The sequence below is a fragment of the Lycium ferocissimum genome, chromosome 7 (genome assembly GCF_029784015.1).
Source record: "Lycium ferocissimum isolate CSIRO_LF1 chromosome 7, AGI_CSIRO_Lferr_CH_V1, whole genome shotgun sequence".
Classification (NCBI taxonomy): domain Eukaryota; kingdom Viridiplantae; phylum Streptophyta; class Magnoliopsida; order Solanales; family Solanaceae; genus Lycium; species Lycium ferocissimum.
Window position 1 is genome coordinate 27366565 of NC_081348.1, and position 23442 is coordinate 27390006.

General features: G+C 34.6%; 2 protein-coding genes across 2 annotated transcripts; one reads left to right on the forward strand and one right to left on the reverse strand.

The window, feature by feature from the left end:
* Positions 1 to 399: 399 nt before the first annotated feature.
* LOC132064111 (2-oxoglutarate-dependent dioxygenase AOP2-like) lies at positions 400 to 5188 on the reverse strand. The gene is made up of 3 exons (XM_059456993.1): positions 4669 to 5188; positions 1610 to 1946; positions 400 to 767 (listed from the first exon to the last, which is right to left on the reverse strand). The coding sequence occupies exons 1-3, from the start codon at positions 5040 to 5042 to the stop codon at positions 516 to 518; spliced, it is 963 nt and encodes a 320-aa protein (XP_059312976.1). The 5' UTR covers positions 5043 to 5188; the 3' UTR covers positions 400 to 515.
* A 13775-nt stretch (positions 5189 to 18963) lies between these two features.
* Positions 18964 to 19905, forward strand: LOC132062073 (uncharacterized). The gene is made up of 2 exons (XM_059454719.1): positions 18964 to 19406; positions 19504 to 19905. The coding sequence occupies exons 1-2, from the start codon at positions 19275 to 19277 to the stop codon at positions 19903 to 19905; spliced, it is 534 nt and encodes a 177-aa protein (XP_059310702.1). The 5' UTR covers positions 18964 to 19274.
* Positions 19906 to 23442: the final 3537 nt, after the last annotated feature.

Below are 23442 nucleotides of genomic sequence, written 5' to 3' on the forward strand. Positions count from 1 at the left end.
TTGATTATAGCTTATAATCTATTTTGTCATGTAATTTAAACTTGGTGACTTAAGTGGTATTCTCGTGTACTTAGTCTATACGTATGAATTTCTTTTCACAATTATTATAGCTTTAGTTTATTCCTCAAAGTTTGTCAATGATATGTTTTATCTTTTTCCAACTTTAGTTTTAAAGAAATTGAATTGGGCAATTTATAGGACTCACACCTTATGTCTTGAGACTAAACATTGATGGAAAGATTTTAGTATGGTATCTGAAAATTAAAAGTGGAAAGCAAGTCATGTAAATTACGCATTGTGGACTTTTGGTGATGGGAGATGGGCTGTTTGGGTACATCAGTTTTTACATAAAGTTGTCCATGACCCCCCCTCTCCTCCCCTTTTTTGCAAGTTTCCACATTAGGAGCTTTAGTAGTAGATAATTCATGATGATGGAACCCATCCACAAATTTATTACATAAGGAGTGTTTCAAAACTATGAAAACTTAGATATAGAAACATGAAATTCAAGCCATTTATCCAGCATTAATGCCACAGTAAGCTTTAGCAGTGCTGTGAATCATGGAGTTAGCACCAGAGAGGTAATACCAAGCTAATCCAAAATTATCGAAAGGCTTGTATTGTAAAGGATGTGTTTCATCCACCAATTCGTCAGGTATATCTGTTATTCCTTTGTTGAATGTGAATAAGGCCAATGTGTACCTCTGCTTATCCCCTTTCAGCAACACTTGGTGCCTTGGTGCATATATTCTTCCATTGCTCCATGCCTACTCCACAAAACAAATTAAGCACACTAGCACAATATTGGTAAATGTTAAGTAGAGTATGCGTTCGATAAAGAATGGCTACGTTTTAAGTATGATGGTTAAACGTTAAATTTTTTGGTGTAAATTTTAAAATGTTGATTTCTTTTTTTGAAAGAAAACACAAAACTTACATATTTGAGACTATATAAAAATATTATAAATCAGAACTTTAAATGGAGAATAATAATATTTTGCATTGTTTTTTACAATTAGATATTTCATAAAAAATAATTTGTCGCACAAATTTTAAAAGTTAAATACCTAATTGTTTTTAACATATGTTGTAGACTTGCAGCAAAAGAGATGTTTTCACGTTTGATCATTGAGCTTTATCTATGATAACAATAAATTTACAAGGCTATTTTTATCTAGCATTAAAAGAACTGATTTTTCCCTATTATATATAACGGTAAAACTATAAATTAGTTTTTGTTACATTTAAATAATTGAGCTACGCGTGACTTTTACCACTAGTATTATGTGACAAAGAAGATCGTTTTTGACTTTATTATTAATGTGAACAAGATTTAACAGTTTAAGTGTGACAAAAATTATTTTGTGACTTTAGTGAATAAACTCAGTGAACATACACACAATTAACAAGCAGAAAAAAGGTTTAGCTAGTCAAATAGTGATTGTATATGAGTTATCATTTATTTGTGCTTGTGGAAGGTAATAGGTACTCATTGAAATAGTTAAGGCGTGCACAAGCTAACTCGAACACCATCGTTTTAAAAATAAATTGTGATAGACTGACGGTATTGTATAAAAAGATAAAGGGTGCAACAAAATAACAACCAAACCTCATAAGCATCACCAGCCATGAAGACAAAGGCAGAAGGAGGGACATCCACAGCAATCCACTCGCCATTCTTGGTCTCAACTTGCAAACCATTTACCTGATTCTGAAAGAGAAGTGTGGAGAAGCTCTTATCTGTGTGTATGTTGGCGCCGACGTTGTCGGTGCTGTCTGCCGTCGCTGGTGGTGGTGCTGTGTACTTGGTAGGGCGGAGGAGGTATGTAGTGGCTGCTATATGTGATTCATAGTGCTTTTCTGGTACTCCGTAGCTTTCGAACACCATCCTGTCCACCAACTGCTCTAGTTCTGCTGCTGCCTTTACGTATGTTGTCACTGTTTCACTAACCCCCACCCACCAAGGAAAAAAGATAAGAAACACAATAAAGAAATATATAGAAGAGTTAGGGGTAATTTTTTCTCATTAACAACGTTGGAGATCATTAATTTTTATATATACTCGGTCAATCATGTCTCAGTGTCAAATTAGTTGTGATTGTCATACGAATTTAGGAGTCCGGAGCCAAAATGGCTTCTTTTTACAGCCATTCCACAAAAATGGTATGTCTTTTTTTTTTTTAAACCAAAATGGGCATTTCGTGCAATGTTGCACGAAATGCAACAAATTTATATATTTTTTTTTATTTCGTTTTTAATATAAAAAACCGACTATATTTGGTTTGGTTTTGGTTTCAGTCTTAAAAAACCGAAAAAAACCGAACCAAACCGACTTTATATATTATGTTAAAAATTAAATTTGTATATATATGTGTATGTATTTTAATTTTTTTATGAAAACATTACAATTTATATTATGTTTTTATACTCTTGGGCCATGCTTTTGAATTAAACTGATTGGGGAATTGCCCTTCGTTTGGGGTGGTCTTTAAATTTTGCCCCTCATATTTGAAATCTTTAAATTTTGCCCTTCGAAATTTAAAACTCATAGGTTCGAGGTTCGAACCCACACGCGATCAAAAATTTAAAAAAAATTCGCAAGCGAGTTAAATTTCGCTATGCCCCACGACGGCCATACACTTGTGAAGGAATTACCAAAGTTATGCTGGACCGGCATACTTATGCCTTATGGGCGACTTGGCATAAGTATCTTGCGGCCCGCATAACTTTGATAATTCCTTCACAAAGTATGCGGGTCGGATAATAGTTTGCCCGTTAAATTTTGCCTTATAAGGCAAACTTTTAGTTATACGTAAGGAAAACTTACGCGCTTATGGGGCATACTTTTAGTTATGTTTTATGGGACGCACTTTTAGCTAAGGCATTACTAAAAGTTTCCCTGAAAAGTTAAAAATATATATATATATATATATATGCTTTCGAGGAAAGTCCGCCCCCTCCGACGGACTTTTAGTTATGTTCAACTAAAAGTCCGGAAATTTGCACTTTTAGTTATAAAGTCCGCCGAGGCGTGACTTTTACTTAAACATAAGTAAAAATCCGCCCTCCGGCGTACTTTTTACTTTACACAACTAAAAAGCCGTTTCCCTCCGTGAATTTTTAGTTGAACATAACTAAAAGTCCGCGGAAAGCGTACTTTCCTTGAAGCATATATATATATATATATATTTTTAACTTTTTTCAAGGAAACTTTTTAGTAATGCCTTAGCTAAAAGTGTGTCCCATAAAACATAACTAAAAGTATGCCCCATAAGGCGTAAGTTTTCCTTAAGGTATAACTAAAAGTTTGCCTTATAAGGCAAAATTTAATGGGCAAACTATTATGCGACCGCATAACTTTGTGAAGGAATTATCAAAGTTATGCCGACCCGCATACTTATGCCAAGTCTCCCATAAGGCATAAGTATGCCGGTCCGGCATAACTTTGGTAATTCCTTCACAAGTGTATGCCGTTGGGGGCATAGCGAAATTTAACTCGCCTTGCGAATTTTTTTTTAAATTTTTGACCGCGTGGGTTCGAACCGGAACCTATGAGTTTTAGCCGAAGGGCAAAAATTTAAAGATTTCAAATGAAAAAAAAATTTAAAGACCACCCCAAACGAAGGGCAATTCCCCAATCAGTTTAATTCAAAAGCATGGCCCAAGAGTATAAAAACATAATATAAATTGTAATGTTTTCATAAAAAAATTAAAATACATACACATATATATACAAATTTAATTTTTAACATAATATATAAAGTCGGTTTGGTTCGGTTTTTTTCGGTTTTTTAAGACTTGAAACCAAAACCAAACCAAATATAGTCGGTTTTTTATATTAAAAACGAAATAAAAAAAAAATATAAATTTGTTGCATTTCGTTGGACAGTGCACGAAATGCAACAAATTTTTATATTTTTTTTTAATTTCGTTTTTAATATAAAAAACGAAATAAAAAAATATATATAAATTTGTTGCATTTCGTGCAACATTGCACGAAATGCCCATTTTGGTTTAAAAAAAAAAAGACATACCATTTTTGTGGAATGGCTGTAAAAAGAAGCCATTTTGGCTCTGGACTCCGAATCATTCTGCTATATTCAAGTCTATATATACTTTATACATATTCGATCGGTTATACATGTCTTAATATCAAATTAGCATGTGATCGTTATATGAATCGTTCTGCTACATACAAGTCCATTTCAACATTTAATAGTTTTTGACTATCTTTTACATTGACCCCTCTATATCCAAATCTTTTCACCCTTTTCACGTAAAAGTTACTACTATTTGGAACCTAGAAGTGTTATGCCAAAAGATTGGTGGGCTAAACGGTCCAAAGATACTCTTAACATGATGTGATATTGTCCGCTTTGGGCCAAGCATAATTAGTGTTAACACTAAATATGTGTATGAAAGACAAATATTCATTCATTTAATTGAATTAGTGTTAACACTGGGTGTAGATAAGTTTTTGTCGTGTTAATTATGTAATACTTTCTTCGTTCTAGCTTGTTTGACACTGTACAGTATTTGGTACAAGGATACTTCGGATATTTTGTTCATATTTTTCTGTGCATCAAAAGGTTGTTTTATTTCTTTTTTAAGTTCCTTATCACATCAAACTACGTCAAATAAACTGAGATAATTAAGGAAACATCTTACCAAAATCTGTAGTTGCCTTGTGGCCACATGAGTGTGGTGAAGCTTTGTAGTGCCTCAATATCAGCTGGATGTACGATCCCCATGCTTTCATGAAGAGGAGCTAACTCCAGTTGACCAACCCATCTATAGAAATAAAAGTCAGAAGAGTTCTTCTTCTTTGTTTCTATGGGTACATCAAATAACTCTCCCATTACATCGAAAATTCCCTTCTCAAGTTCAGCAGAAACCTTATCATAAAGTGCTATAAAATATCCATGTTCTTCAAGTGCATGACGAACATCATTGCACAATGGTACCCAAGAATTTGAGGCATTTGAGTTCTCTAATTTGGTGAGATCAATAATAGAAACCACACTGGAAGGTGCTTGAGGCATAGTTTTTGGTTTAATTTACTTAGCCACGAAGTAGTTTAGAAGCTCAATATATCAAAGAATGTGAGGATTAATGCATGTAGCTCTTTCTAGTTATATAGGAGTTCCATTGACTGATTTTTTGCTTTTCTTTTTAGGTTTGGTGAGGGGGGGGGGGGGGTCGGGGTCGTTATTACTATATGAGAGGATGGCAAGTGAAATATCAATGAGCAGATACCTGGAGATCTGATCTATTCCTTGCAGTTATTCGTGAAGAATTTTCACTCATGTGTGAATAATAACTTTCTTTATAGAAAAACAGTAAGTGTATATACATTATGTCTGGCTCCATATAGAAAATAATTTGGGAGAAAAAAATAGAGTTTTAGAACAACTATTAAATGTGAATTGTGACATAAATCGACAATACTACTTAATAACCCAATGTGGTGAGTAAACTTAAAATTAAAATAACTTATTTAGCAACTTACTGCCAATTATGTGGTGAGTACTGCCTTACTATGACTTAATTTAATAAGGTAATTTCTATTTTGGTTCGAAGAAAATATTTTTCAGAAGGAATTTTATCTTGCTAACATTTTAAAAATTTAGAAGCTATTTCAAATGGACTAAGGGAGAAAAAACAAGCTAAGAAATCGTTTTTCCTCTTTAAATGTAAAATAATTTTGGTTTCTGATCGTACATTGAAATGACTTTTTTAGAAAAAAAATATTTTCTGTAAATATTTCTTTCATACTAAACACACCCCTAATCTCTTTGAGAATATGTTACTTGTCTTTCTCAAAATTAGCGAAATTTGCTGACTAAAATTGTTTTAAGTTATATGACATATAATTCGTACAATCGAAAATGAATTATATATTTAAGATTAAGATTATGACATATAGTTTGTACGATGGAAAACAATGGTAAATAGTAAATATCATCAAAGGAATATGGTGAATACTAAAAGTTTTTCTATCCTTAATAAGAAGTTTAGGTTTAAGTCATGGCAATGCTCCAATGAATCATTTGCTCTAGAGCACTAAAACTTTCCAAGCTTTGTAATTCGGATCAATATGCTCCAAGTACCAAATGATTGAAAAAAAAAAAAGAAACTAATTGGAAATGGATTTGAAGTACAACTGAGATTTGATATGATAATTAGTTTTAATGTGCTCATGCATGAGCTCATGATACATTATATTTATTATGTTAGAGTGCATTAACTTATAAAGAATTAATGAAAGTAGGTATGGTTTTCTTCTGCGGAATTGATTAAACATAAGCATCTGAAAAAGTATATCGAATAGTCATATGAAAATTCCACTTCGCACAAATAATAAATTGAATAAACAGTAAATAAAAGTAGCTTTCAAATGAAGTGAAATCCAAGAAACTGACTTTTGGAGTCTAAATACGTTGTTTTATAGACACAATTATATTTTAATTAACAATATGTTATCAAATAAAATGCGACAGAATCATTTGGTGCATGAGTATTCAATTAATCAAGACATGCCTAAATATATGATTAATAATATCGTACATATGACGTCAAGCAACAAATAATTTTAACAATTATTGATTGAGATAGTTTCAAGTGTATTATCGTAAACAACCTATTTGTGTGTTGTTTTTCTTATATTCTTTTGATCTGCTAATATTAAATTAGCATACATATCTTCGTGAAAGTCTCCCTGGTTAAAAATTTATGTGCTCCACTAATTATTTTTTGGTTCAGTACTGTTCTTTAATTTTTAGTTTGCTTAATCATCGATTCGAATATTTATTAAACAATTATTAATAAATTTTTGACACAAATACGGAGTTTGAGCAAAAATTACTAGATTTTGTCAAACCCGTAACTTGCACCGTGCCTCTGCCCCTATGTATACATACTTGCAGACATGTAATAGCGTAAAAGAATTATTCTAGTTAGTGTACTCAGCATGGAACTAGTTACTATTACCTTATATATATACATCTGTTCCGAAAACATATGTTTTGCATTTCAAAATTTAATTTTAAACGGAATCTTGGAGCAACAATATAAGTCACTAGATGTGACTAGGAGATTACTGGTTTGAAGTTTGAACCATGAAACAACATAAAAATGTAAGGTTAGATTGCATACAATAGAATTAACCTACTCATAGCGGGAGAGCTTAGTGCATTGCATTGCCTTTATCAAGGTTTAATTTAATCAAATACACAGAGCACAATTTAATGTGGATATGTTGGTCACTTGAGCATATATAATATAAATATGTAAGAAATTGCTTGAACATTACTACAACATTCTATTTTTTTCCTCAAATTTTTTAATTAAAGTTCAATACTATTGATTATCAGAAAAGGTAAAGGTGAAAAAACATTCTCGGAGAAAAAAATAGTAACAGTTGTTGTTGTTCTATGGTGCTTTTTTCCACTTTAATGTTTTTTCATATTGATTTTGCAAAGCTCGTACAAGAAGTCATGTCATTTGTCACCACGCGCCAAAATTAATAAAAAGAAAAATATTATAAAATAATAAAACAAGAACAAGAATATTGTAGAGAAAGAGAAGAGAGAGGAGATATCTTTATTTCTCTTGTTAGGGATGTCTTTACAATGAAAGAGAACCTCTGTATTTATAGGGGAAAACTGACTTGATCCCAATGTGCCTCGTTAAAACCTTACTAAAAAAAAACCCAGTGGGAAAAAATCTAGTGAAGGAAAAAGAGTACACATTTCTAATAGTACGCTATTTGGTTGCCTCATTAAAAACCTTACAAGGAAAACCCAATTAGGACAAAACCTTGGGTAAGGGAAAAAGAGTACAACGCGTATTAACTCCCCCTGATGAGACCATCAATTCAAAACTTGAATCTTCGCATTCCAATCTTGTGAACCATCTTCTCGAAAGTTGCAGTTGATAGAGACTTGGTGAACAAATCAACCATATTATCACTTGAATGAATTTGTTGTATGTTGATATCACCATTCTTCTGGAGCTCGTGTGTGAAGAACAACTTTGGTGAAATAAGCTTTGTCCTTTTATGAATCCACTCTTTAGTTGCTCTATGTATGTTGTTGCATGTTCAGTCTTTGGATAGAGTTACATCGGCATATAATATTGTTGAAATCACTCCAAGTGCATTTCTGACTTGCTTTATAATCAGATGTTATCTTTATATGATTTGACTGTCATGTAGAACAACATCGTATGACTGTAATCTCTCATAGTCATAACAGAACATATAAATGCGTCAATTGCATAAAGATATGACACTTCAGGACCAAAGAATTCTGCAAGTTTCTCATTTCAACTTCTTTTAATGAATAATGTACTGCTTTTGAGAACTCTTCAAGAGTTTCGATAATATTCAAGTAATCAACTTGCACCAACAATATGACAGATTTTGATTTTCACAAAGACTTAAGGATAAATACAGTCATTTGTGCCCTTAGTCAGTAAATATTCATTAAGGTGATAAAATCGTGTTCACCTTGCTTAGCTTAATTCATATAAGAATTATGAACAAATTTCTACAACTTGTATATGCTTCAAGCATTTAAAATTCTTCAGGAATTTTCATATAATTTTGTCAAGTAATTTATATAGGTCATGACAACATCTATTTCTATTTAAATGATGTGACATCTTCTGGTGTCTGGACAACAGGTCCTATAAGCTTTACGCTTACCAAGATGCGTCATTTCACTTGATAATAATTTCTGCGTTAGCATGCTTTAATAGACGTAGAATTTAGATCCTCACAATCTTTTACAATATTGTGCTATATTGTACCAAAGATATCGTCGATGATATATCATTTGTATCGGTTCTCAATGTGACATAACTTATTGAGATCTCATCACTTTCATTATTTTTAGGTACCTAAATCTCTCATGAGGTTTCATGAAGTGTTATGTCGTAGGCTCTTCAAGAGCACATTGCTTCCTTAAAATGATCATTAATCATTTGCTCCTCTTTCTTTTCAATGATTATTGCGTTTGGAACCGATTAGTCTACCACGCTTCATGCATGCTATAGACTCTGTCCTTCAGGGACATGAATTTAATAGGAGCATTTTGCAGCTGAAATTAGAAATTAATTTTGGGTCAGCAAATGCTTCTAGCATTTGAGTTGAATTATCCTTTAATGAGGATCATACTAATGATAATTCATAACATATTCCTCAGCTGCTTATTCTCTCCCCCTTATGTTAGAAAAACTAACATATATCCCATCTTCTTTGGGGGAATCCATCTTTGTGCATCATGGTAGATTAATTAATCATATACCACACATAAAAAACTGTTAGATGGAAATATTTGGTTCCTAATCCACGAACGATTGTGAGGAGAGAATTTATCATAATTTATTGGTCTGAAGCATACAAGTGATGTTGTATACAATATATCATATCTTAGACCAGCATATGAAGCTTTGTTCTCATAAGAAATGGTTTAGCTATTTATCAGAGGCATTCAACGTCAAACCAGCTTTGATATAAACCAACATTAATGTCACGCCCCGAACCATGGCCTAGGCGTAACATGACACTCGGTGCCTGACTGCATGTGACCAAGCGAACCACATGGCTTGCTGAATCATCATGAGGCATATATGAGCGAAAATATAACGTGAAGTGCATGATGAGCTTTTATAAAAAATAGTAAGTCATAATATTAAACATAAATACTTGATTAAGTCATGAATGCGGACAATATCATAAATGAGCCAAACCGGCTAACCAACTCTGGAAGTCTAACATGACACTTGTCTTGTCTATGAAACCTCTAACATGAGTCTGAAACTCGTAATATACTTGCTGGGAAAAGGCCCCCGCGCGCGCATACCTTTAGATGCAAAACTAAATAAAGAAAGACAATGCCAAACCGAATGAGATGGGGCTCACCAATAATTTGGTACGTGCGGATCCTAATGAGCGAGGCGTCGTCTGTGTCCGTACTGCGTGTGAAATGCGAACCCCGGGCAATAAAAGGAGACGTCGGCACGTTGAATGTCTTAAGTATGTAAAGCAATGCGAAAGAAATAACATGGGACATGGAATAACATGATAAGAGCGAGCGAAAACACGGACATGAACATGAGCATGAGCATGGGTATATATATATATATATATAACATAAGTAAAACATGATAAGTAGGGAGAGTATTTCATAAACTGATAACATGATATCACCACGTGGATACGTGGAGTCTGATACCTCGCCGGACCAGCAGAGCCCCCATACCTTGCCAGGGTATAAGGTGGTAACGTGCCTGATGGATCCATTCAGTGTAAAATTAAGGAATCGTCCTAACTGGGCGGAGCGATCCTTGTCCTACGACGTAGTTTCAGGCTATCTGAGCCTTCTCGGTAATTCGTGCAACTCCCAAAAACATGAACATGATATAATTGGCTAAGAAGCCCATGATTTTCGTGAATTAACTTGTACTTGACTTGTAATCATGATTTCACGAAATAACTTGTAAACATGATTTCATGAAATAGCTTGTATTTAGCATGTATGTATCTTGTATCATGGCATGAAAGAAATTATATAATATAGTTGCATGAAAACTTGTAGACATGTAGGATATTCATGAAATAATCATTCTTAGTTAAAAACATGCATGCAAGAACCCATGGAATACAAGATATGGGTTTTCATGGATTACGGACTGATTCTCAATAATCATATAGAGTTATTAAGAACACAACGATAGGATAATAGCCATTCATACATAATCTATTCATGGACATGGACCTAGGATTGTCATGAACATGGTGTAGAAACCCTAGTTTTAGTAGAGAATCATAATTTATGGATTATGAGGCGTGGGGAAGAACAATGATGTTCCCACACGTAGATAGTAGCTCTACATACCTGGTAAAGCTCCAAACTTGAATTAAAGATTTTAACTTTGAAGAAGATTTCCAAAATCTTGAATTCTTGAACCTTGAGATGGGTTTTCTTGAAAACCCTAGTTTAGGAACAATGATTTCTTGCTTAGATTATTAGAGTATATGTTAGAATTGAGTTGGAAGGGTTTGGATTGACTTACCTTGATGTTTTGGATTGTTGCTAGGGCTTGGAATTGTGAATAATGAAATAAAAGAACTGAAGGCTTGAATTTATACAAAAGTGAGGTGGAAGTTATTTATACGGTCCATATAAAGTTATACAGTCCGTATAATATGACCATATTTTATCATGGCTGAAAACAGAACGTCGATTTGAAGTTTCATGAAGTATGGACGAGTTATACGGTCCGTATAAAATTATATGGGCCGTATAACAAGTTCGTATAACATGACCAGTGAACGGACTGCTCTGTAATCCTTCAGTAAAATGGCCATAACTTTTTGTACAGATGTCCCCTTGACCCCCATAATATACCGTTGGAAAGGTATTTCAAAGGGATACAACTTTCATTTAGGAAGTTTTCCCAAATTCCTAATTAATAAAGGGGTTATGGTCGTTGGAAGTAAGACCTTCTACAAACTCACTTGCAAACATGCCTCGTAGAGTGGCTTCCAACTTTGCTTTGCCCAAAGACATTCCTTATGACTTGATTAGTTTTCAAAACACTTCCTATAACTCTCATATTGGTTCCATTATATTATCATCTCATGAGTCAAACCTTCGCTCGAAGCTACGAGGTGTTACAATTAACAAGATGAATTATCTTGATTACATAATCTGAAAATTGTGCTCTCAACTCAATTATTTTGAGCAAGTAACTTTGCATATGTCAAACTGCGAGTTGACAATAAACACACATGTGACCGTCTTATCGATGCATCTATTTAAGACATCACATAACAGGTGAACGGGCCCATATTCATCTTTTATATATATATTTTTTTCTTTTCAGAATTTAGGGAATTCAATCCCAACATTAGCCATTATAATCAACTTATCATGAGAACAAGCAACAAAGATAAATTCTTGAAGAATCTTCTAGTTCTTCAATATATGTCAAATACTCAATCATATTTGAATCGGGATGGCCGAACCGCTCATGCCGACTAATAAAATTATTTATACCAGTAAACTTCAAGTTTACCATGCCATGTGATATTTGTTTTAGTAAACTTCTGGTTTACTATGACATGAATTATTTTTTGTACCAATAAACTTCTAGTTTACCGTAACATGTGATTTCATCATGGTTATATTTGTGTAGTACAATTTGGAGAATAAAGAGGGTAACCATTCACAAACATATTTCTTACCTACTATGATTTTGAAAATATTTAATCCTTCAATCATTTATAGCTTTAATATGATAGCCATTTACTTTAGTAAACTTCGGGTTTACTACAACTTGTGTTTCGATCAACTTCATATATTATAATCTAGAAGGAATGCCATAGAGCCTTTAATTTATTCTCCATAATCACACATTGTTGGGACAATACTAGCCCCATGATCTTCTAGACAAATAGTTAGCTCTTCTAGAGCCATTGATCATTAATTTTGTACTACTAAACATTGCTTAGATACTGCTGTTATCATAAAATAAATTTTACTTACACACTGCTGGTGTCATGAAAAAATAGTAATTAAATGGACATGTAAAGACAATAGTGAAGTTCCACATTTGCTATTTCGGGAGCAGATTTCTGAGTTTGCTACTTCGGGAGCAGATCAATTTGCTACTTTAGGAGCAGATTTCTGAGTTTACTACTTCGGAAATAAATCATACAATATTTAGAATATTTGTTCTCAAGGCGTGGTATCTTCACGATCAAGTACATGTTCTTATTATAGGCCTTATTGAATCTTATTCACATTCACTTCAGGGAATTGAAACTGTATTTATAAGTTGTTGCATTCACTTCTGGGAATGAAACAAATCATATGGACGTGCCTCAACCACATCAAATTATAATTATTCATAACTTCTTTTAAGATATTGCTACTTCAGGAGCAAATCGATTCATCATATAATTTGGAGAATTTTTCTCTAACATATCATCCGTTGTAACTACAACAAGCCTATAAAAATATTACCATTTCTGATGGTTAATAAATTTAATTACAATAAAGCACGTGAAATATAATCACTTCTGGTGTCATATTATTCTTTCAAATTGAATTTTCAAAATTCAAGATATGAACTCACCAGGATCTTTGTCTCTTTCAATAAACCTATTATGCGGAAACAGTAAAACAATATAGCATGGGCAAAAAGTTCACCCAAAAGAGCCTGCATAGTAAAATAATTTTCTGTGTTGCACCACTGCCCGAAAATCGATGGCATAATTTCATTGAACTAAGGTTACTGATTACTTATTGTCATATTTTATTCATGCAAATCAATTAAGAGGTAAATCTCATGTAACCATCACATGCTTATTCGTGTAATTACAAAAACTATGGTTATTAGATGATATATGAACGTCACAACGGATTTAAACGAACTTAAAGTATCCAAAAAATCATGTCATTATTTTTGTAACGGAAATATTGTTCATACCTTTTGGCATCTTATTTCAAATATCAAGGAGCCATAGCATTCTTATCTTCATGTATCATGTTTTGTTATGACTTTTTCCTTAACTATGTTGTTCAAAATAACTCAAGAAACCATATGCAAATAGATCTAGTATGAGTGTGATTTCTTTCTTGTTTTCCAGATCTACTATATAAACCCCCAATATAAATGTAAAAATGGACCACATACACATTTTGATCTCCCACTAAATTTGTAACAGAAATTATATTCTCCGATATCTCTTGTTTATTGCCATTTTATTAGCACATAAGCAATACAAAGAAATCTATCTCTTATTTTATTCATAATTCATGATGAAGTGAACGAATAAAACTAAATATAACATGGAGTTTGAAACTACATGATGGTGAGCACACAATGTCATCAGACAGATTATAATTGGTTTGACCATGACATAACTAGACATATATACCCCCCCCCCCCCCCCAACAAATATCCATACAGTGCATATGTGATGGATTAATAGTATATAAACATGATTTCACCGTAAAGAGAATTATTAGTAAGCATACCGCGCGGAGAGGAAAATTGTAAACATACTTGTAGATCATTCTCCTCCGTAAAGACGATATGTCATAGCCTTTCACTGCAACCACTTTATTTCCAATAAAGAGTGTGTAGCGCAATCATGCTCTTAAACACAGTAATACTAATATGGATTAAGCTCCAATAAAAGATTAGAGACTCGTGCTGATAACATATTATAAAATAATAAAACAAGAACAAGAATATTGTAGGGAAAGAGAAGAGAGAGGAGATATCTTTATTTCTCTTGTTAGGGATGTCTTTACAATGAAGGAGAGCCTTTGTATTTATAGAGGAAAACTGACTTGATCCCAAAGTCACTAACCCTACTTTTTCTCTTAAAGATAGACATCCATAATTAAATAATATTTATAACAAAAAAGAAAATAACCATTTTTTGTGCGGATTGCCCCTTTGATTTTTGCCGCTCAAATTGGTGGTCTTTAATTTTTATCTTTCGCCTAATACTCCGAGGTTCTGGTTTCGAACCCAATTTAATAAAAAAAAAAAATTGCCCGAAGTGCAGAGGTTTGCCTTATGACTCACAATAACTTGAGAAGATTTTAGAAATTTGTGTTGGAGATGGGCCTCATTAGTATGGCCCACCATGAGCAGCTTGGGCACAGCCCAATTTTACTTTATTTCACTCTTGGCCCACTCCGTATTATAGTAGTAGGTAGTATTAGTCCAATCAAATTTTATGGTATTCAAATTGTAAATAATTCTATCGGAAAAGGGCCAAATATACCCATATACTATTGGAAAAGAGCCAAATATACCCCCTCGTTATACTTTGAGTTCAAATAGACCCTTGCAGTTATACTATTGATTCAAATAAACCCCTCCTCCGTTAAAGCTGTCGACCTTGAACATCCTATCCTACGTGGCGTGGATGCCACGTGACATTGCCACCTTATCACCCCTAACCCATTTTACTCCTCGTCTCTCCAACCACTAAAATTTCCACCCCCTCCACCACCATTGCCACCGTTACTCTGTCTACTGTGTGCTTAGGAAAGTAGCATAAATTTTTGAATGGTGATGTTCTTACATTGAGAATGTGTATTTCATGACTTCTCGATATTTACTTATCCGTCATGGGTGGGTTTTTCAATCACAATTGAAGACCTTGGGACAAAGTTTGATTTTCCATTTTGAGCTTGTCTTCTGGTGTTTTTATTGGTCGTGCAAATCAGTATAATTGGGTTAGACACAAACACGGTTTAATCTCTCAGCTTGGTTTTAAGTAACATCCTGTTTTACAAGCTGTGTTATTGTGGAACTAATTCTCTAGGCTTGCTTCGTTTTCAGATTGCAAGATCTGTTTGTTACCCTTGCTCTACAACTGCACTTGCCACAATTTGCAGGTAACGATGACAATGGTGGTGGAGGGGGTGGAAATTTTAGTGGTTGAAGAGGGGAGGAGTAAAATGGGTTAGGGGTGATGAGGTGGCAATGCCACTTGGCATCTACGTCAGTGCCACGTAACATAGGATGTCTAAGGTGGACAACTTTAACGGAGGAGGGGTATATTTGAACCAACAGTATAATGACAGGGGTATATTTGAACCCAAAGTATAACGAGGGGTATATTTGACCCTTTTCCACTAGTAAAGGGGTATATTTGGCCCTTTTCCGTAATTCTATAGGTAAACCCAAACCAGAGCTAACTAATATAGTATTTCTTTTGAAATTGATATATCAGAGTTCCGAAAGTTGAACTCTTCTTGAGAATTAATTAGTGAGCTTAATATATTAAATTTGCTATTTGAGGTAAGATAAGGGAACGTAAATGTAAGATAGTATGATCGATGTATGAATTCAGGAAGGTCAATGCGGTGGCAGATTGTCTTGCAGGAAAATTTGTATTTGACATAATTTATTTGGGGATAATGCTATTAAGAATACCCTTCTAGTTATGCTCTCTTAGTTTATCGCAAAGACTATTTGAGGAGTTACGTTGATACTCTGAGATCAATTTCGACATATACTTAGTTTTAATTCAAAAATATTCTCTTTCCAGTTAAAAAAGAGCATTGGACAACATTAAGGAGCAAGTAACTAAAGTTATGGCACAAGAAATATGAACGGAGCAAAACCAAGATATAATCCCATTGAGATTCATTTGACACTACTGTTCTTATCAAAAACCTGGAGAGCGAGCTCTATGCATAGTAAAGCTTGTCAAAATACAATATGTTTAAAATAAATTATATCTGCTCTGTTTTATTTTATTTAGGGAAAATTCCCGAGACCTCCCCTCACGTTTTGCTTCGTTTAACTGACCTCCCCTCACGTTTGCAATATTACGGCTATCTCCCTTTTTTTTTTTTTTTTAACAATTCTTTTATTCTATTTATTACTAATGAAAAAATAACATTCATGGACTGATTTTCCCTCGCTATGATCATGCTCTTTGGATTAATTATTATTTTATTAATATCTCATTTTCGAATAAACTGAAAACAAAAAATGCCAAAGTGTTCTTCAATGGTTCTCTTTTCCTATTCCTCTTCAACCCTCCCAATTGTTCTCATTATATTTTCCGTAAAAAAAAAAATACTGAGTGTTTCTTCAATAAATAAAGGTAATTTACTTGTAATCTTTTTTTGTAAGTAAGTATGTCAAGTGCTCCTCGTATTTTTGCTTCTAGGAATTAAGCAGTATTCTGATGGACTGAATTTGACGAATTGCGTTTAAGAGGTAAAGGTCTCTATACTGCCTCATCATTTTAAAGACGTCTTTTTATCAAAAATTTATCTAGCACGTGTTGTTGGATTTTGCTTGCAATAAGACATATATATTTTTAAGGGATAAGGCACTGTTACCCCCCCCCCCCCCACCACAACTTATACCAAATTTGCTAGGACACACCTTTCCTTTCAAGGGGTCCTATTACCCCTAAACTATATTTTCCCGTAATTATTTGCACCTTTTGTGCTGACCTGGACTAGTGTCCCAGTTATATTACAATCTGTGTTACACACGCACTGTGGGCCCCAAGACAATTCACTTTTCCTTTTAATTTTAATACATTGCTCGTTTGACCAAAAGAGCAGAACCCAAAAATCAGCCAACCTCTTCGATTCTTCAACAAAATTTCCCCAAATCCTTAATTCCTCTTAATTCTCCTGCAGTTCATCATTAATAGAGTGAAAAGAAGTATGTAGTGTAGACTATTAAGTTCTTCAATCAAACGTTCTACCTCCTTTCAGTTCAAAAAAGTATCGTCTAGGGTTTTTTTTGTTTTTTGATCTCTTTGGTGGTACAACTTGTTGATTCACGGTCAGTTGGAAGGTTAAGCTTACATTTCGACTAAAGGTTAGTACTTTACTACATTTAATTGGGTTTGTGTTAGTCTAGGGTTTTAGGGGTTTTTATGTTTGCGATTTTGATGAATTGAATAAAGTAGTATTTTTCTTGAATTGCTGCTAAAATGTTAGAATTTCCACTTGATTTGCATGTCTACACTGCTTTTTTGCTTTAGTGAGTTTTTCTCATTTTTGTCGATTACTTAGTTTGTTGAGAATTATGATGATTTTTTTTTGTTATTTGTGTTTGTTTGCATTTAGGTATGAGTGGGTTTACATTTACCACTGTAAGACTGTATTATGGTGGGGACTTAGTGTATGAAGATGATGAGGATGAAGCAAGATATGTGGGTGGGGTAATGAGTGAATTTACTAATGTTGATGTTGATACACTTTCTTATTTTGAGCTGAAGGGTTATATTACAGATCTAGGGTACAGCTCATGTTGCAACTTTAGTATTAGGCCACCTAACAGTGGCATTTTAGGAAATATTGACAATGATAGGGTTCTTTCAAGAATTGGTAGGACTTTGCAAAGTGGGCAGATTTTGGAAGTATATGTGCACATGGATGAGGGGAATCTCGATTCTTCTCTTTATAAAGGGGTAGGGACCATTAAAGGAAGTGCTAGTCAAAACATTGAAGTTGGTGAGGTATCTTTAAATGCCCCGCCTTCAACCCTAAATACCGCCCTCAAAAAATGCCCTAGATACTTTGCCCAAATACTACTCGTCCATTAGAAGTAGTACTTCAAACACTCAAGATCCAATAGATCTAGCCGTCGCTCCATCGTATTCGAAACAAAGAACTTTCGGTAAAGGCATCGATGAATCAACCGATGAAGTCCGTTCGAAAATGGTGACTTGACCGGAGAGGATGATTATTTTAGTGATGTACATGAGGAGGTACATAGAGCTTAAGAATGAGAGAAGAAAAAGCGACAGGAGGAATAGAAGGGAAAGAATTCCAAAAGACAACGAAGAAGTACCATGTGGTGAAGTAAGTTGGACCGATTTGGGATTTGATGAGGCTGATAGGTAAAAATAATTTAGAAGAGCGGTACTAGGGGTGATGAACCATATTACCCAAGTTCGATCTGGCGACTATGAAACTACGATGATGAATATTGGTTTGAGGAGGGGCAACGAGAGGAGGGTAAAGCTGTCAAAATCTAAAAGAAAAAAAAATCTGGTACAAAGGGTGTGAGATTTGATCCAACTTGTAAAAAATTGTGTGGCAATTGGGAATGACTTTTGTGAGTGTGAAGGAGTTTAGAGATGCGATCACTAGGTATGCAATCCGGAGGAGAGTTCAGATTGAGAAGTATGTTAATGAGCCTAATAGAGTAAGGGTGAGGTGTTGCAAGAAAGGTTGCAAGTGGCTTTTGTTTGCTAGCCTTGACAAAGTAAGTAATAATTTTATTATTAGGACTTACATTCCAGTTCATAAGTGTGAAAAATCCTCCAGAAATTACTTGTGCAATGCTAAATTCTTGGCTCCCTTAAAAAAGAGAATAATTGAACAACCAAACATTAGAGTGTTTAAGTTGCAAGAGATAGTTAGGAAGAAGTTTAAAGTCCATGTTGGTAAGACCACAGCTAGGAGAGCAAGAGCTAAGGTGCTGAAGGAGATAATGGGAGATCATGTTCTTGAGTTTGGGAGAATTCTTGATTATAAGGACGAGTTGTTGAGGACAAACCCTGGAAGTAGTTGTGTTGTTAAACTTGGTGATGCTAATGATCTTGGTCAGCCAGTTTTTGAAGCTTTTTACATCTGTTTTGATGCACTCAAGAAGGCATTCATGGCTGTTAGGAAATGCATAGGATTAGATGGTTGTTTCCTTAAAGGAATTAGTAGGGGCAATTACTATGTCTTGTGGCTAGGGGATGGAATAACCAAATGCTTCCACTTGCTTGGGCGATAGTGGAATATGAGAACAAAAATACTTGGACTTGGTTCTTGACTTTGCTGAAGGAGGACTTGGGATTAGGAGATGGCATAGGCTACACTATTATTTCAGACATGCAAAAGGTATGTTCTTATCATACCTTCTAGTTATTTTCATACTTACTGTTTCTTTATTCTTTATTGTTTCTGTTTTTTCACTCTTTGATGCCAACTGTTGTAGGGACTTGAATCAGCAACTAGGGAACTGTTGCCAGCCTGTGAAGAAAGAAGGTGTGCTAGGCACATTCTTGCTAACTGGTCAAAGGAATGGAGAGGGCTTCAAAGGAAGCAAGTATTTTGGAAGTGTGCTAAAAGCACTTATGAGGCAGAATTTAATGCAAATATGAAGTTATTAGGAAAACTTGGCAATGGAATAGTTGATGATCCACTCTACTATGATAAAGAGTATTGGTGCAAGGTGTTTTTTAACACTGATGTGAAGTGTGATTCAGTTGATAATAATATGTGTGAGAGTTTTAATGCCTGGATTTTGGCAGCTAGGCACAAAACTATCATTAGCATGCTTGAGGACACTACTACAAAATTGGTCTTTAGTGGCAATTATTTAACGGCAATACATTAATTGTCGGTAATCTATTACATAAGGTTAACTATGAGCGGCAATTAAACTACTGCCGAGAATAAACAGTTTTATAGTGGCAATTGAAAGAATTGTCCCTACAGGATATGCCTCTAATACTATTTTTCATTTTCCCTCCATTGTTTTGTTGCACATATCCCTCCAAACAATTAGTACTCTTTTCAAGAATTTTGCCCTAGAAAACCAAAACCTTTCAACCAATCCGATGAACACCTCGACTTTTTTCTCGCAAGCTCTTCGCCATCTCCTCCTACGATTTCATTGTCCCTTTCTCTGCTGAAAATGACTGATAAGTTTCCTTAAATGCGTTCCCTAGTTCTTGATGCAATTGTTGGAGTATCTCTCTCTCTCTCTCGTAATCAATGTGTACAATATTTTAATCGTATTATATGGTGGAAATTAGGGATTTCTCTATTAATACGGAATCAGTAGTAAATTTCAACACCTATTGTCTGATATGATGGAAATTAGAGATCTTTGTGTTATGATATGTAATTACTTATGTGCTTGTGAGGAGCATCTGTGTTGTTGTTTTCATAAATAATTATCAATTAAGTACTTTGCAAGGTTTTTATTTGAAAAAAAATTCAAATATAGTTAAATATGCATGAGGTTTTGCTGGTATTTTATTCCGCTTTGATTCTATGAAGATTTGTGAAGTTTGTTTCCATCAAATAGGCCTCAATTTCAGCTACATGAATTAGTGAATTTGATGTTTGCTTATGTCAAGAAATTTGCTATAGTATGTGAATTCAGAGTTCATTCTTTTTTAGCGAGGATCGACATTTTTAATGTGAGAATCATAAGGAAGTTGGAGGGGCACTTGTAAAAGATGAGCTGGAGATGAATGTTTATACAACCCATGTTAATAGTAGAGGGGTGGGCCCATTAGTCACTGAGTTTTAAACTGTGTGTCACTGGCCCTCAGGATTTCTCCGGAGATAAGAGTAAAGGTTATGACGAGAATTGCTAGGTTAAGTCAATTTGCAAATACTTGGATAGGGGACATTTCTCCAATGGGAATGAAGATATTGGAGGATAATATTGACAAGGCAATGGAGGAATTTAATAGAGAATCGGGATATGAAGTGTTGGATGGAGACAAACAACACTCTGTTTGTCTAAGAAAGAGGGTATGTAGTTGTAGATCATGGATGCTTAGGGGGATACCACGTGCACATGCCATATCTCGCCATGGTTTTTAAACAATATGACCCAACCGAATATGTTGATAGTCGCTACAAAAAAGAGAGATATTTGATGACATATTCTCACTTCATTCAGCCTGTAAATAATATGCCTTTTTGGCCTGATAATAGACATCCTACCGTTGCACCACCAGTGGTGAAACCAATGCCAGGCAGGTCCAAAAAGAATAGAAGGAAAGAGAAAAATGAAACAAAGAAGTGTGGAAAATTACCTAAAGGCGGTATGACTATGACATGTGCTCTGCCATGTTAAGGGTCACAACAGAAGAGGATGTCCTTTGAAAAATGTTGGTTCATCAGTTCCATCAAGTTCAACTGATGCACATGATCATCCTGGTTCATCAATTCCATCAAGTTCAACAACAAGGATGGGCAGACCAAAGGTAATGTACTATTTTATTTTGTGTCTTCTAATATTGGTTGTGTCTTCTAATATATGTGTGTTTGTATGTTAGAAAACAACAACGCTGTTGAAGTTGAGCTTTGCGGTAAAGGGAGAGGGAGAGAGCGACCTAAGAAAAATGCAATTCTTCTTGAAGTTCCAAATGTGGCACATGAAACTTCATCAAGAGCTGCTGAAAGTACAAAAAGAACCAGAGGTACTAGGAAAAGTACAATTGCTGCTAAAGTTCCATCTGCAACTAACACAACACCAAATGTGGCACGTGAAACTTCTTCAAGAGCTGCTGAAAGTACAAAAAGAACCAGAGGTACTAGGAAAAGTACAATTGCTGCTGAAGTTCCATCTGCAACTAACACAACACCAAATGTGGCACATGAAACTTCTTCAGAGGTGGTAGAGGAAGTGGAAGGGGTGTGGGGAGAAATGTGGGAGGAGAAAAAGTTAATCACCTACTTGAAAGTTGGTTCAACTTCTCTAGGAAGTACTACTACACACAGTTCAACAACAAGCACTGGTTAACCGCCGCACCTAGTTCAACTGCCAAGAGTTCAAGCTAACGCAACTAGAGGAAAAAGAAAAAGTGTGGGAAGAAATGTGGGAGGGGATGTTAATCATCCACTTGAAAGTTGGTTTAATCGCTTCCCGAAGTACAACGCACCTAGTTCAACTACGCACCTAGTTCAAGCTACGCAACTAGAGGAAAAGGAAAAGGTGTGGCAAGAACAACACCATATAAAAGGCCAAGAGTGATGGGAGTAGGTGTGTTTCAAGTGAGAATGGCTTCACAACTTTTAATGTAAGTATTCATACATTACTATATTGTCTTGTTCTCTTAATAACAATAACTTATGTTTTTTTTTTTTTTAAATAGCACGGACTCGCCAAGTCAAAGAATAGTATCTCTTGGACCAAAAAAAATAGTAAGATCGAATGTAATGGTGATATTGGTTTCAAACCAACAAGTACACTGAAGTGGAAGGGAGCTAAAGCACTCACAACAAGAAGGCTTCAAGAGATTAGAGATCAAGTAAGGGCTAAAGCAAGGCAAAGCACCAATCCTTCACTGCCAAGAGACCCATGGAAGATCTAATGTTAAGTGCCAGCTGGAAGTGTTGTAATTTGTTTGTTTGAAGCTACATTAAGACTTAAGACTTTGAAGTTACTGCTTTGTTCATGTTGGTATTCAGATGTACCATTTGTTTTTTGTTATGTTGGAAATGAATGCATCAATTACGCTATTTACACCCAATGTTTAAGAATTGTTTTGTTTATATATGGTTCATTTCAGTGACAAAATCTGGTGCATTTTGTCATTCAAAAAATTGTTATTTTTTTATGGCATATGAGAATGCTTTTGAAGCTGAATTCTGGTGCATTTGAGTGACAAATTCTGGTGCATTTTGTCACTCAAAAAACTGTTAGGTTGTTATGGCATTTGAGAATGGTTTTGATGCTGAATTCTGGCACATTTGAGTGACAAATTCTGGTGCACTTTAAAAATGAAAAAAACTGTTAGGTTGTCATGGCATTTGAGAATGGTTTTGTTTGCTGAATTCTGGCACATTTGAGTGACAAATTCTGGTGCACTTTAAAAATGAAAAAAACTGTTAGGTTGTCATGGCATTTGAGAATGGTTTTGTTTCTTTGAAATGCAATGCAATTTGCTGCATTATGTGATCTTATTTTGCCCAACATTTACTCAAACAATACCAAAAGAAAGTTGTCAAAATTTAGTGAAACAACACCAATATGAGAAGTAGGATAAACTAAAACAAGTGTAGGTACAAGACCACCATTAAAATACCAGAACAATGCTTCATTATAATACCAAAATGTACCATCCAACAAAACACATCTAACTTAGCCTATCCGAGATCATTCAAGTACCATTACAACAAACAAAATAAG